This window comes from Herpailurus yagouaroundi, unplaced genomic scaffold (assembly GCF_014898765.1).
Source record: "Herpailurus yagouaroundi ecotype Mexico unplaced genomic scaffold, PumYag 77, whole genome shotgun sequence".
Taxonomy (NCBI): domain Eukaryota; kingdom Metazoa; phylum Chordata; class Mammalia; order Carnivora; family Felidae; genus Herpailurus; species Herpailurus yagouaroundi.
The window spans coordinates 41,907,008-41,922,296 of record NW_024412388.1 but is presented as its reverse complement, the minus strand read 5'-3'; the positions used below and the strand labels follow the sequence as shown (position 1 = coordinate 41,922,296).

Sequence of the window (15,289 nt, the reverse complement as noted above, 5' to 3'; positions counted from 1 at the left end):
CCTCTAGTCTCCTTTTTCAACTCAGGAAAACAAAGCCCACTGCACAATTTCCCTGCTTACTCATCCTCAGTATGCCCCTGTCTCAGAAAGTATTCCTGAGTTCCAAAGTCTCGAGAGTCACAGAAAGCAGTTACATCATATGTATGACAAACAACATATCACATTTTATACATTCTCGAACTTAAACACTCTGTCCATCTGCTATGGGAGGGTTTTTTCTCAGCTTTTACCCATGTAGCACCTACCCTTACACGGGATTTTTGTACTCATCTTTTTCCTTTCCCCCTTCAAGTTCTCTTTATTGCCTCTCCCTTCCATTTTGCCAAGTGAATTCTAAATTCTCCTCCCTTTCCTACCCAGAGCAATTTAGTATTACCCGTTCTCCTCCTACACTTACATACCCACAGTCCTCAAGGCCCTAAGTAGACAAAAGATCTTTGTACATTAGGGTCAATCCTTCTTGGGAGGCAATTGTAGCTAAAAATAGCATTTTTTTTCTGGTATAATAACCTCAGTGTTTCCTCTTTATTGAGTGCTTACTATGTGCCTGGCGATCTATCAAGTGCTTTCCAGTAGCAATCTCATTTTCTTATTTAGTCTTCACAATGACCCCTAAGAGGTACCTCTCATTATTGCGATTAATACAAACGAGGATGAGGTGTGTGTATCAGAAAAATTATGTAATTTGCATAAGATCATATAGCAAGCAAGTGGTGGAACAAGGATTGAAAACCAGATCTAGCTGGCCCCACGCCTGTGCTCCTTCCACTTTACTACATGGCCTTCCAGGGGAAGCAGAAAGAGAAAGTAATCAGAAGACCTGAGGCTACACAAACACAACACCATCTGTTCTCATATTGTTTCACAACTTTAAAAGAATGTGTTTATATGTTAGCTCATTTTTCCTGTGAAGAATGAATAGTAATTATTATGATACCTACTTTGAAGTGAGTAAACTAGGGCCTTATGGGAGACAGGAAATGAGGGAGCAGGTAGTATAGGATATTGGATTTTGAGATCACAGAAGCACTAGTTCCAGGTTAGTAAGAAGTTCAGCGTGTGCCATGGGAGCCAGTGGCAAAAGTGATGTGAGAAGTAGACCAAGGACTGAAGGATCAAGAAATCATATGGCTACTGAAGTCAGGAAGGCAGGACAGGGGTTAATAGGGATAACCACAAATCGGCGGTTGGGATTTTCAATGCATAAGGAGCAACTAAGGAGGTCAGTGATATTTGCAATGATGAAGAGTAGAAGGTGGTATGGTTGAAGAGCAAAGGAGAAGGAATTTTTGTACAAGGATAAATGTGGCAATGCTGACTTTTAGCTTTTGGTGTGTGGGGAGTGGGAAAGTGAGAGGTCTTCCTGCAGAGGACTACAAGAAGAGTCCTGGAAGAAGGTCAAGTTTCAACAAAGGCAAAGAAGAAAACTCACTGAAGAAGCAGAGGATGTAGGAGAGTTTATTGAGAAAGGAACAGGGTTCTAGAGGGCACAGTGGAAAGGTCTGCCAGGGAAGTGGGCAGGGAGAAGTTGAGTGAAAGGGAGGAAGATGGAGAAATTCAGAAATGTATAATGATGAGTCAGATGGAAGTTAGACAACCAGAGGCTATCAATTGGGTGGTTTCCCATGTTGGGGAGACAAATTATAGATAGTGCCGTAATGGAACTTGAGGGAAAATGGTTTTGGTATCTGATTCAGACCTATAAGATTTGGGTTGGAGGAAGAATGTGGAAAAGAACAATGATTCTAAACCAAAGCTGGCCGCTGACTCCTATGACCTTGGGAAGACTTAAAGTGAAGTGCAGGTCAGGATGGGAGGTCAAATTGCCTCCTATACCTGCCTCCTCTGACAGAATTGGGGCTTCCTAATGACTAGGAAATAACATTTTCTCACTCTAATGGGGAGCCATTGAAACTTTGTTTTGTTTTAACTAGGTTGATGGTAACACGGTGACATGTAGAACAATCACTCATGGTGCTGGTATAGAGGATAAATTGAAGTGGAGGCAGGGACATCTATTAGGAGGCTGTTACATTAGCCTAGGCAAGAAGTGATGAGCCTGAACCAGGGTGAGTGCAGTGGTGATGGAGAGGAAGGGCAGGGATAGGGTATGTTAAGTGGGTTTTATTACCAGACTGATGGGATGTGGGGTGTGAAGGAGTGCATAGGGAAGAGGACAGTGCCCAGGTTTCTGACTTAGTTTCCTCCTGTAGTCAGCGGTCCAGGTTCTGCTTCTCTCCCTGGGCTTTTGTGAGGATGAAGCAGTATGACAGGAGAGTTCTTTGGAAATGGCAAAGCTGGGTACCAATCATCCTCTATATTATTATCAAAGCTCTCAACCACCATAGCAGTAAGTTCAGTCTATGGAACGAGACGTGACAGTTAAGATAAATCACTGTAGTCACTCAGATATCCGCGAACTCGTGGGAAGAAGCCTGGGGGGCCCAAGATACCACTAATTTCCTGCACCTGCACGCTGCGGGGGCCCGGGGCGGAGCGAACACGGACTACGCCCCTGGGCGGGGCGTGGGTGGGGCCTGGACGCTGCCGTAGCGGAGCAGAGCTGTAGCTACAGCCTCAGCCCTAAGTAGCTGCGGTGGGCGCCAGACCCGCCCCGCACCTCCCCGCGTCGCACCGCACCGCACCGCACCGCACCGCACCTCCCTGCTCTGGGAACCCGGCTGCACATTCCGCCGCGTGCAGCTAGATCTCCAGTCCCATTGCACTGCCAGGAGCGAGCCGCTCGTCCCACACCCGAAGTCCCAGGTAAGGGGCGCGGCCCGGGCGCCCCGCCCGGGGAGGATGTGGGACCGACCCGGGCTAGGGGCGCTGGCGACACCGGGCGGGCGCTAACGAGTGCAGGGCAGCAGAGGGGACACCGAGGAGAAGGGGCTGGGGGAGGCCGCTGAGGAGGGGGCGCCACGGCCGGGAGGGAGGCGCGTAAGCTTCGGGAGCGGCGCTGAGGGGAGGGGGGAGTCTACCAGACCGTGAGGGCGGGGAGGGGAGCTCCGAGGGCAGGGGGCGGCAGGAGGTGGGAAAGGACAGGAGGCCACTGGAGCGCAGTAGGGGCTCTCTGGGGGGGAAACGCGGAGCGTTGGGGGAGGGGAGATGTAAGGAGGGACTGAGGGGCAGTGCGGGAAGAGGGTGCCAGGCAGCCGAGGAGCATGAAGCGGGAGCTGAAGCGAGGGCATTGAGGACAGCTAGGGCAAGGGGGTGGCTGGAGGTGGAGAGCTAAGGGCAGGGGACGGGATCCGCAGGGGTCGCTGTGAGCTGGAGAGGAGTGAGGGGATGAAGGGAAGGGGCGCTGGGCAAAGGGGGGGGGGGCTGCTGGTCGGGGAGAGGGGAAGAGCACGAGGGGATGTGAGTGGAGACCTGGGAGCGAAAAGGATGCGGAGCCAGAGGCCAGCCTTGTGCGGCCACGGGGCATAACCGTGAGTGGGGACTGGGGGGTAGGGCTCGGAGGCGGGAATCCTGGAAGAATGGGAAGGTGGGAGGCAAGGCTGGATCTACCCGGACTGCAGAAGAAGGGTGCGGGGAGCTGGTGGAGGGAGAGGGCAGTGGCCTTGGATATGGGCAGTGGGCGCCTGAGTTCTGGCTAGGGGTGGCGGGTGGAGAGGCACTGGAATAGAGCAGGGGTCTGGCGGCTGGGAGTGGAGGAACTGTTTGAGAGCCTTGGGAAGGTTAGGGCAGTGCTGGGTGTGCTGGGTCAGGCTGGAGAGGAAGCCAGGTGTGGGTTGTGGTGTGAGGGTGAAACGATGATGTGGCCCGTAGTGGAGTCCACAGGCACCCAGGTGCTAGCTGTGTCTCAGCTACTCAAGAAGGCTGAGGAGGGGGCGCAGTCACTGAACTTTGTTACAGCGACATCTGGGATCACAGACAAGAAGATAATTTTGGAAAGAAAAATTCATCCACTGGCTCCCTCTGTTCCAGAGACCAAATGTGGGAGGGGACTTTAGGGATGGCAGGATGGCAGCCTCTGGAAGCTAATGCAAGTGTGGAGGGGGGTGGGAGAAAGACAGGGCCTCCATCCCAACTTTCTGGAATCCAGATAGAAAGGGGTGGGGGAGGGTAAAAGGAGTGTGTGTGTACAGGTGGATGACCACGTGTTCTGTGCCTATAAAGGGAGAAAAATCATGGAATGCCATGAAAAGCCCTGGCTATGGTAGTGGGGAAGTCCTGGCCCTGTGTTTGCCAGAGGAGACATTTTGCTAGAAGACGATGGGTAAGGGAAGCCTTTCTGGTAATGAAGAATTTAGCTAGCAGTGGAGAACAATGTGTTTCTGTCAGAGGAAGCACTGTGGGAAAAGCCCAAACTCTAACATGATCTCCAGTCCACGAAATGAATCTCCAGTTTCTTAAGGAATATGTTGTGAAGAGAGATACCAGTAACCTATAGAGGATGTTTTGAAGGATTTCCCTCCCTAAACTCAGAACTCCTTATGGTTCCTCTCCCTCCCTCTAGAGTACAGTACAGGTGTGGTACACAGTAGGTGTTCAGTGAATATTGATTCAGTGAACAATTGACCTGTGCTGGTGCTCGTGCCTCAATTCACTTACCACTACCACCCCCCACCCCAGGCAAGAATTGTGAGAAGTGAATATAACATGGGTGAAAAGAGCTTCATAAGCTATAAAGCACTGTACAAAAGAGAGAGGCCACTAATATTATGCAGGTGTGCCTATATTCTGTGCAAGATAGATTGCATTGAAAGCACTTTATAGAGTGCCTGGCATTTAGTAGGTGCTCAGTACATGGTAGCTATTATGATACTGTTTTTGTGGCTCTGAGAGACCCGGAGAAACAGCGAATAGGTGGCCTAGGCTGGGCTGGTGGTGCTGCATTGGGGAATGGTCTAACGAAAGGTTGAATTAGAAAAGTTAGTAGAGTTTGGCTTTAGGGGAGGAGGCTGGATATAATAGGATGAAGTCCACATTTGCCCAACTCCCTTTCTATTCTCACTAAATGTTCCCAATGAGAAGATGGAGTCACATTTATTGAGCACCAGCTATGTGTCACATATTACCTAAATGCTTTACCAACATTGACTATAATTTTCCCAATGATGCTTGTTTTACAAATGAGGAAACTGTGTCCTAGTTACATAAAATTTCTTGCCAGGGTCTCAGAGCTAATAAATGACAGACCTGGAAACAGAATCTAGTTTGTTTGGTTTGGAACCCCAAGCTATTTCCACTACCTAAGATGACTTGGTAGAAGAAAATATGAAGCAGACAAAAAAAAATTTTTTAAGGGGTTTATAAAGCACTCTCCCATATAGTAGTTTTAATTCTTATAACAATTTGCCAGGAAATCTTTTATTAACTCATTTTATAGGTGAGAAAATTGATCTGCCTAAGGTTTTACAAGTGCTGAGAGAGCCAGAGCTCAACCCAGGTGTTTCGGACACAATCTTGTGCTCTTTCCACCAAAAGAGAAGTTCATCCGATCACTTGTTCATTACATGTAATGAATTGATCTCTTGCTGGATTTTAGGGCTTTCTCCTCCTCTCTCCCCTCTTTCCTAGCTGAAGTTGGCTTCTTCCGTGGGTGCTTATTTTTGCTGCCTATCAGACCGAAAGCCTTGTTTTTCATACCAATCCTTGCAGGGGCCATTTCCTTCTTTCCCCCAGCTTGGGACTAGAGATGCCTTCCCAGATGGTCCCTGGACCTTCATCTTTATTGCTTGTCATGGAGACAGTGAGCTACCCAGCTCTATCATTTATGTGACTGTCACAAAAGACAGGAAGATCTGATTGATGCTTATCTCGCAAATGCGTTCTGCACTCGCTGCTGTGCAGTGAGTGACCTGTCTGCTCATATCTGCCTCAGGCGGTTGTCTGCTGGGATGCTTTTTGCCTCCCTTCCAACTGTCTAAGTAGCCCCTGCCACCTTCCTGAAAAGATCTCCTTGGGGGCTTCCATCTGAATGTGCCTTGCAACTGAACCTCTCTGCCCTCTGCCTCTCCCTATTCTCACACCACCTACTGGGAATGCTGTGCTGTGTGCACATAAACAGATGTTGATAGTACAGTATGGCAAGCACCAGGAAAGAGCTGCAGGGCGCTGGAGATGCTTCTTTACTCACGCTAAAGTTACTGAAGTTTTTAATTTCCCTAAGCCTCATCTAATCTGGGAGTCATTAAATAACAGAAGGTTTAGTCATGATACTCCAACTGTCTTGCTGTGTGACCTTGGACAAATCACTTCTCTTTATAGAGCCTCATTTTATTTTTATTATTTATTCTTTTTACCTGTGCAATGAAGGGAAGTGGATCATATCAGGAATTGAAACTAGTTTTTAGTCTTGTCTCACTCCTTGTGGCAGGCATAGCTCATAAAGGCAGGCACTTTTCCCGCTGATTCTCCAGGAGGCCCCATGTGTTTTTCTCAACACAGTGTATGATGCACATTTATATGCATTCTCTTATTTAAAATTCACAGCAGCTTTCTGAGGTAGGTAATATTTTCATATCATAGATGAGGATAATGAGGCTCAGAGTTTAAGTGACTTGCCCAAGTTCATACATTGAGTTATGGGAAAGTTGGGACCAGGAGTCAGGGGTTTTGTTATGGTAAAGCTGCCACACCCAAATCTCTTCTTATTCCAAAAATCTAAGTGTGTAAACAGCTGCCTCAGAAAAAACGAAGACCAATAATATGACTTTTACATTAATAGTCTGGCACATGGCAAATGCTCAGTAAATGTTTATCGAAAGGAGTAACATAGGGTGCCTGGGTGGCTCAGTCAGTTAAGCATTTGACTTTGGCTCAGGTTCTGATTTCATGGTTGGTGAGTTCAAGCCCCATATTGGGCTCTATGCTGACGGCTCAGAGCCTGGAGCCTGCTTCAGAATCTGTGTCTTCCTCTCTCTCTGCCCCTCCCCCTTTCGTGCTCCGTCTCTCTCTCTCTCTCTCTCTCAAAAATAAACATTAAATAATAATAATAATAATAATAATAATAATAATAATAATAGGGGCGCCTGGGTGGTTCGGTTGGTTAAGCATCCGACTTCGGCTCAGGTCATGATCTCATGGTCCCGGTCCGTGAGTTCGAGCCCCGCGTCGGGCTCTGTGCTGACGGCTCAGAGCCTGGAGCCTGTTTCAGATTCTGTGTCTCCCTCTCTCTCTGCCCCTCCCCTGTTCATGCTCTGTCTCTCTCTGTCTCAAAAATAAATAAACGTTAAAAAAAAAAGAAAAACAATGTATATTTAAAATAATAATAATAATAATAATAATTATTATTATTATTATTATTATTAAGGGGTAGCATACCCTAAAGATTTGCTTTAGGTCCAGTGTTGCCAGGCTGTAAGGATAGATAAAACTCAGATGAATCCAGAAGAAGAAGCAGACAGCTAATTGTAAAACAAACTCCAATAATGTAGCCCAGATTAGGGAGAGGGCAGTTGAACAAGATCTGACTATGGAAGTGAATTAAAGGGGCCAGTGAAATAATGTTTATTGAGTACCTCTCATAGGCCAAGAAACTATGCTAGATTAATTACATATAGCAACTGATCATTCTATATGTACCACAACTCTGTGAAGAGAGGGTATTTTCCCTATTGTAAAGTAAAAATGTTGTGGCTTAGAGAGGCAGTACGACTCACCCAAAAATTCAGCTGAACAATAAATAGAGCAGGGATTTTGAACTCCCTATAATAATGCAGAGTACTAGGTCTAGTCTCAACTGTTAATTGTAATGCCTGGGCAAATCCTCAATTTCTGGTTCTCAGTTTCTTTCTTGATTAAATAGGAATTATAATCTCTCTTCTTCCAATTTTATCTCCCAGGTTTAGAGAATAAAATAAGGTAGAGGACTTGCAATTGAGGTAAGGATCAAATCTGTGTTTCAGTAAAGTTACTCTTTGACCAGCAGTCCCATTTTTAGGGATCTTTCTTAAGGAAGTAATAGAAAACTGAACACATATTTATGTAAATACATGACCACTTTGATTTAATTTATAATAATTAAGAATAGAAAAGTAAAGGTACAATATTAAAGAATTGGTCATATGACACATACATAAGATGGAATACAATGTAGTCAATTGAAATGATATTTCTGAAAAGTTTTAAGGGTCTCAATTGTAAATAAACTATTGTGGCTGTTAGTTTTTGAAAAAAAATGAAAAAATAGAAGTCTCAGAAAAAATATTTATGATATAATGTTAAGTGAAATATACATAGAAGTTACAAATAAGGATATATGGTATGCTGTCATTTATATATAGATAAAAAGTATAAATAGATTTCTATGTTTATATATACAAAAACTATCTCTGAAGGGTACATAAATTGGTAACATGTTTGCCTTTGAGGAGAGGACCAGAGACTGGAAGTCGGAGTGGAAAGCACTATAAACCTTTACATATTATTTATTTTTTAAGTAAAAATTAAAATAATGCCAACTACAGATGGTGATAAGATAATGCTTGCAAATAGTAAAAGTTTGAATTATTTTCAACATATGTATTACCATTTATTTATTTGTTTGTTTATTAAAGGAGATAGAAGTTTATTGAATACACTGCAAGGGAGAGGTAGGCAGGACAGCAAAGGAGAGGCTGTCTGCCCTTATTACTTTTAAAATCAACAAATAATAAGATATAATTTAAAAACAGATGGTACTTTGTTGCATAAGAAAGTAACGGAGGAAAAAAAGGCAAGGGCACCTGGGTGGCTTAGTCAGTTGAGTGTCTGACTTTTAGTTTTGGCTCAGATAATGATCCCTGGGTCGTGGGATCTAGCCCACAGAGGATCTAGGCCTTTGTGCTGAACGTGGAGCCTGCTTAAGATTCCCTCTCTTTCTCTCTCTCTCTCCCTCCCTCTCTCCCTCCCTCTTCCCCACTCATGTGCACTCTCTCTCTCTCTAAAAAAGAAAGAAAGAAAAGAATAAAGAAAATAAGGGAGAGAATACACTTAACTGTTAATGATGGCTGTTTCTGAGTAGATGGGGTATCTTACAATGTAAAACTTTCTGTTTTACACTCTTGTGTTCTTTTCTTTTTTCTTTTTATTTATATATTTATTTATTTTGAGAGAGTGCAAGCATGAGCTGGGAAGGAGCAGAGAGAGAGGAAGAGAGAGAGAATCCCAAGCAGGCTCTGTGCTGCAAGTACAGAGCCTGACTTGGGGCTCGAACTTACAAATCATGAGATCATGACCTGAGCTGAATGAAATCAAGAGTCAGACGCTTAACTGAACTGCTCAGGCACCCCTCTTGTGTTCTTTTCTAATTTTTTATAGTGAATTTATACTTTCAAAGCAAAAATTCTGTCTTGTAAACAAACAATAATGACTGGCAGCAGAGTGGAGGATGGTGTGAGGTTGTTGTGGTTGCTTCCCTTGTTTTAGGTAGGAAAAAAAGCATAATTTCCTTTGAATTGCCAATTCTGGAAACAGGCTCTCCATCTGGTACCATGAAAAGCTGAAAAGTTAGGGCTATGAGACAGTTTAAGCAAGCAATGGCATCCTCCCCTCTAATCTCACTTTCTTCTTCCGTGTAAATGCTCCAGGTGTCCTGGGCACGTTGCACACCCACTAGTGAGTGTTGATCTGGGGCAGATTGATTATGGGAGTGGGGCCAAGGGTCTCAGATAAGGGCTTGAGAGCTGGGAGAAAAGAGAAAGGAAGAACAGAGGCCACCAGAGGCTAGTGGTGGCATATTTAAGAAAGTATTATTAAAGGGCTGCTATTAGGGGCACCTGGGTGGCTCAATCGGTTAGGCATCCAATTTCGGCTCAGGTCATGAATTCGTGAATTCGAGCCCCACACCTGGCTCTGTGCTGACAGCTTGGAGCCTGGAGCCTGCTTCGGATTCTGTCTGTCTGTCTGTCTGTCTCTCTCTCTCTCTGCCTCTACCCTGCTTGCATTCTGTCTCTGTCTGGCAAAAATAAATAAACATTAAAAAAATTTTTAAAGGACTGCTAATAATCCCATATATTTCTTTGACCTTTCTTCAAGAGAGCTTTAAACCTTCTACGTTTGTCAGTTCCTTGTCCTTACAGCTCACCTGAGAGGCCCATAGACTTAAACCCACCAGCCAAACTCTCTTTCTTTTCCTTTGAAGAACAAAAACAGGAATTCCCAAAGAGAGTGACACCCTGGACATTATCTCATGTTAGGGCTGTGTTCCCACCCTCCTTTGACCACTTATACAGCCTGCCCAAGAACCCAGTGCTGAGCATAAGGGGTGACTGCAGGTAGAGAAGTAGGGTACTTACTTATTCCAATAAGCCTATGGGACCAAGTGCTGGATTATGGGGTTCAGATCCAAAGTGTTCTAGGAAAAGAGAGGATGGTGGCAGGTGTGAGGGAGCTGGGGTCTCAGGGAAGGCCTGGCACATAAATAAATACTTGCTGATGAGTATATGGATGAGTGAGCAAATGAACAAATAAATAAACAAAGGATCTGGGCTTTAAAGGATTTGGAATAATAATAACTTATGTTCACAGCTGTGAGGGCTTTATCAGTTTATTAAGGTCTTCCTTAGTGTTATCTCATTTGGGTCCTATAACAGCCCTGTAGGAAAAGCAGGGCAGAAATTGTCCTCTCCATTTTCCAGATGATGAGATTGAGTCCCAGAGTGATGAGTGACTTTTATTAATCCAGCACACATTTACTGAGTGCTGATTATGTACGAGTACTTGTGCTAGAAGCTAGAGATGCAGAAATGAAGTACATTAAGTCCAAGATGCTTGGTCTAAAGGAGGAACTGGAATAGTAAACAGTTTCTAAATGACACCAGTGCTGTTAGTGTGGTCTGGGGGCATAGAAGCAGGAGTGCGTGCCTTTATCATGCACAACGGAAGGTGAGATTTCATTTGGATCTATAAGGATGAATAGGAGTTTATTAAGAGTCTTGTGAACAGAAAGAATACATGTCTAAAGGGATAAAGCAAGAAATAACATGGCTTAGAGTAAAGTGTATAATTTGGTATAAAAGTGGCACTGGTTGGTAGAGAGAAAGCCTAGAAGAAGATCAAGTTTATTTTTTGGTAAGTTGGTTCTTTGGGCTTGATTTTTAGAGTTGCAGGGAGCCATGAAAGTTTTTAAAAAAAATTTTTAATGTTTATTTATTTTTGAGAGAGAGGGAGAGACAGAGCGTGAGCAGGGGAGGGGCAGAGAGAGAGGGAGACACAGAATCCGAAGCAGGCTCTAGGCTCTGAGCTGTCAGCACAGAGCCTGACACGGGACTCCAACTCACGAACTGTGAGATTATGACCTGAGCCGAAGTCGGACGCTCAGCTGACTGAGCCACCCAGGCGCCCCTTTGAAAGTTTTTGAAACAGGGGAATGATAGCCCCATGCTGGGCCTTTCCTGGAATATTCATATGTTTACTGTTTTGACTTTTTCTTTTCAAAACTCAGCTCAGGAGCTGCCTCCTACAAGAGACTCTTCCTGACCACCATGCCTCTAGGTTGGGTTAGATGTTAGATGTTTCTTGTGGGCTTCCTGGGCCAAGCCTTCCCTCTGTCCTATCACTTATCTACTGCCTTGTTACCCTGTGTTTACATGCTTTTCTACTCTAATCTGTGGCCACTCAGAGGTTATAGCTCCATGTCTGATTCATATTTGTATTCCCCATACCCAGCACAAGGCTTGACCCAGAGCAATGTGCTCAGTAAATATTTGCTGAAAGAATGAATGGGAGGAACCAGGTTCCACCCCAGTCCTGAGACAACATTTGGAGCAGGTGTAGTACTGGGGTGATTCTATGGTGTGTGTGTTTCTTCAGTGATGCTTGGGTGGAGAGAGTGTATGTGAATGGTGGAGTAACCATTAAAGATTGGTGACACTGGAGGTGTGTTCCTCCTGAGTGACCACAGGTCTTTCCTATAGATGGCTTCTGTGACTGATGGTAAAGCCGGAGTCAAAGATGCTTCTGACCAGAATTTTGACTACATGTTCAAACTGCTCATCATTGGCAACAGCAGTGTTGGCAAAACCTCCTTCCTCTTCCGCTATGCCGATGACACCTTTACCCCAGCCTTTGTCAGCACTGTGGGCATCGACTTCAAGGTGAAGACAGTCTACCGCCATGAGAAGAGAGTGAAGCTGCAGATCTGGGTGAGTCCTGAGCATCTTGCGCAGGATTGTCTTGGGGGGTGATTGGTCTGCTAGTACAAGAGCTGGGAGGCAGGCCAGTCTGGAACTTCTGGATCTTATGGCATCAAGCACCAGTGCTGTTGAAGGCCTGGCCCCTGGACTGCCCCTTGCTGCTTTGATAGAAGTTTGCTCGCTTCTGGGGCCTCAGTTGTTTCTGCTGCTTAACTTTCTAAGAGGCTTTATCCTGCCTATACAAATGAGTGACCAAGAATTTGGGCTTTGGGGTTAGGAATTTGGATTCAACTTCCAGTTCTGCCACTTATTAGTTATGGAATCTTGACTAAATATTTATCTTCTCTAGGCCACCCTTTCCTCTTTGGGGGTGTAGCATTGACATCATAGGGCTGTTGGTGCTTAGCATACTTCATGGAATGCAGTAAATGCACTGTAAATGTTAGCTCCTGTGTCCATAATCTATTACTGTGTAATAAATCACTTCAAAACTTGATGGCTTAAAATAACAGTAATTAATTATTACACAGTTTCTGTGGATGAAACATTTGGGGGTGGCTTGGTTTCTGTCTTGTTGCCTCTTATGAGGTTGCAGTCAGATATTGGCTTGGGTTGTCATCTGAAGGTTTGAATGGGGCTAGAGGATCCCATTCCAAAGTGGCTTACTCATGTATCAGGTATTGGCTATTAGCAGGAGGCCTTAGTTCTTTCCCATGTGGTTCTCTCCATGGAGTTGTGTAAGTGCCTTCATGGCATGGCATCTGGCTTCCCCCAGGGGGAAAGATCCAAGAAAGCAGAGAGGAAGTGACAATGTCTTTTATTACTTAGCCTTAGAGTATCTTTTGGTCACTGATTCAGTGTAGGAGGAAATTACATAAGGGTATGAATCCTGGGAGGTGAGGATCATTGGGGACCACCACAGCTACTATTATTGGTATTTACCAGTGGTACTAATAAAATATATACATCTTTGAGATGATATAGCAAAATGTAGATCATATGCTTTTCAATAAAGAATTATTGCCAGGATTAGATATTTTGAAAATTAGTGATTTTTAGTATTCAAAGCATGTGTTGTTTATGATCTCTCCATTCAACCTGATACATTGTGCACATATCTTATTGGCTATATACAGTACTTTTCTTTTTATAAATTATCTCCATATGTTATTATCTTCTGATTAACCCCAAGGGACAGATATTATTTTAATTCACTCCTATTTTACAGAAGAAAAAAAGTCAGACTCAGTAATTAACTTGCCTTAAGTCAACCACACAGTTGCAAAGTGGGATTCCAATTGAGGCCTTCTGATTCCAAGTTTTGTGCTCTTTTCTCTACACTGCGCATGTTAGGTCTTATAGAGCCCTTATTTCCATTTATGATAATATTAAGTATTAATTTATATAGAGATAAAAGTTTATTTTGTTCATTTAGTCTTTATTAAAATCACTGAGGAATTGTGAGTTATTAGAAATATGAGAAGCTAAAAAGACCACTCAGTTCATTAGTTCTAGAAGTGTGGTCTTCAGGTCATCAGCATCAGCATTACCTGGGAATTTATTAGAAATGCAAATTCTCAGGCCCCTCCTCAGACCTACTTAAATGAGAAACTTTGAGCTATGGCCTAACAATGTGTATTAATTATAACAAGCCTTCCAGGTGGTTTTGAGGCAGGCTACAATTGAAGAACCACTTTGGTTTAACTACCATTTGGTTTAACTGTCTTATGGTGAGAATCAATAAGCATTTATTAAGTACCTATTATGTGCCAACTGCTTCCACTTGTGTAATCTGACATCCTCTTGGCAGCCAATGCACAGAGAAGTGAAAGCACAGGATATTGGGGGGTGGTGAGCAATACAGGGGAACTGGAACAAGGCTGTGAAGAGCAGGGAGGGGTGCTAAGAGGGAAATTTGCTGGAGAGGCTGTTAGGCAGTGGCTTGAAGGTAAGGGAGACCTTGCACAGCAAACAGAAGTTTCTTACCATGGGCCAGAGTTTACATACCTGACGATTCTTTAGAGACCTGAAGAAACTATTAGGAGGTTTTTTTTTTTTTTTTTTAATCTATAAACATAAGATAAAGGTTTACTCATATTTCCTATATGGATTGACACAGATGTCTTCATTTGATCTCCACATCACGTGGTCACATATCCTACACTCAAAAAATCTTCAGGTAGGAGAAGACAGTCTGCCTTCTAAGGGATTTGGCAGTGGTGGCTCCCTCAGTCCTTCATTTATGTTCAGTACATTGTGAACTTTTGCAGTTTCTCTGTCCCTGGTTAAGTGGATTTATTGATTATACTACCTAATTTTAACTAAATAAACCCTCACAATGGATATGTGGCTTTAAAAGAGTCCTGCGAAGAAACCTCTGCCTGAAGACTATACTAATTATAGTGAGCCCAAGTGAGCATGGAAAATGGCTGAACTGATGTTTCTCAGACTCCCAGCATAAGTTCATTGTCAGCCATGTTTTGAGGTAAAATCAATGATGATCTAATTAGATCTGACATAGTCAATCACATTGCTTTTGCTAAAAAAAAAAATTAGCAAAGAGATTTTGTGCGTGTGTGCATATGTGCCTTTCTATAGCAGAGAAAAAGTTTTCTGTACTGTTCATAAATACATTAAAATGTAAAGATTTAAATATTTGTCATTTTTATGAGTTTTAACATCTTTTGTGTACAGATATAGATCTATATGTATGTGTAATCTAAATAAATATACAAATATTGTGGGTATGTGCTCACATTGTTCACATGGCCTTACTTAAAGGGTATAAATTTGGAGACCATTACCAGACCATGGGGAACCATAGAAGGGTTTTAATAAGGTCAGATTTGCATTCTAGAAAAATCCCTTCTTTCAGTTTGGAGAAAGGATGGAAATAAGGCAAAGAAACCAGTGGTTCAGGTAAGTTATAAGGGCCTGAATTAAGTGTATTAGTCTGCTTGGGCTACCGTAACAAAATACCACAGACTGGACGGCTTAAACAATAGAAATTTATTTTCTTCTAGTTCTAGAGGCTGGAAGTTCAAGATCAAGGTGCTAGCAAGGTTGATGTTTGACAAGAACTCTTCCCTTGTGTTGCAGATAGCTGCCTTCTAGCTGCGTGCCCACATGGCCTTTCCTTGGTGCTTATATATGGAGAGTGAGGGAGCTCTCTGGTGTCTCTTCTTTTTTTAAATTTTTTTTTTTCAACGTTTATTTATTTTTGG

The 15,289-nt window shown here is 43.6% G+C and overlaps 1 protein-coding gene across 2 annotated transcripts in view; it reads left to right on the top strand.

The window, feature by feature from the left end:
* The first annotated feature begins 2,525 nt into the window (after positions 1-2,525).
* The window catches only part of RAB3B (RAB3B, member RAS oncogene family), a 64,337-nt gene continuing 51,573 nt past the window's right edge, over positions 2,526-15,289 (top strand). Inside the window, exons 1-2 of one of the 2 annotated variants that reach the window (XM_040470224.1) lie at positions 2,526-2,766; positions 11,847-12,074. In XM_040470224.1, coding sequence (XP_040326158.1) covers positions 11,847-12,074 — 228 coding nt within the window. In that variant the 5' untranslated portion in view covers positions 2,526-2,766. Of the gene's footprint in view, positions 2,767-11,448; positions 11,701-11,846; positions 12,075-15,289 lie in introns of those variants that run through there. The other variant, XM_040470225.1, reaches the window with a different exon arrangement.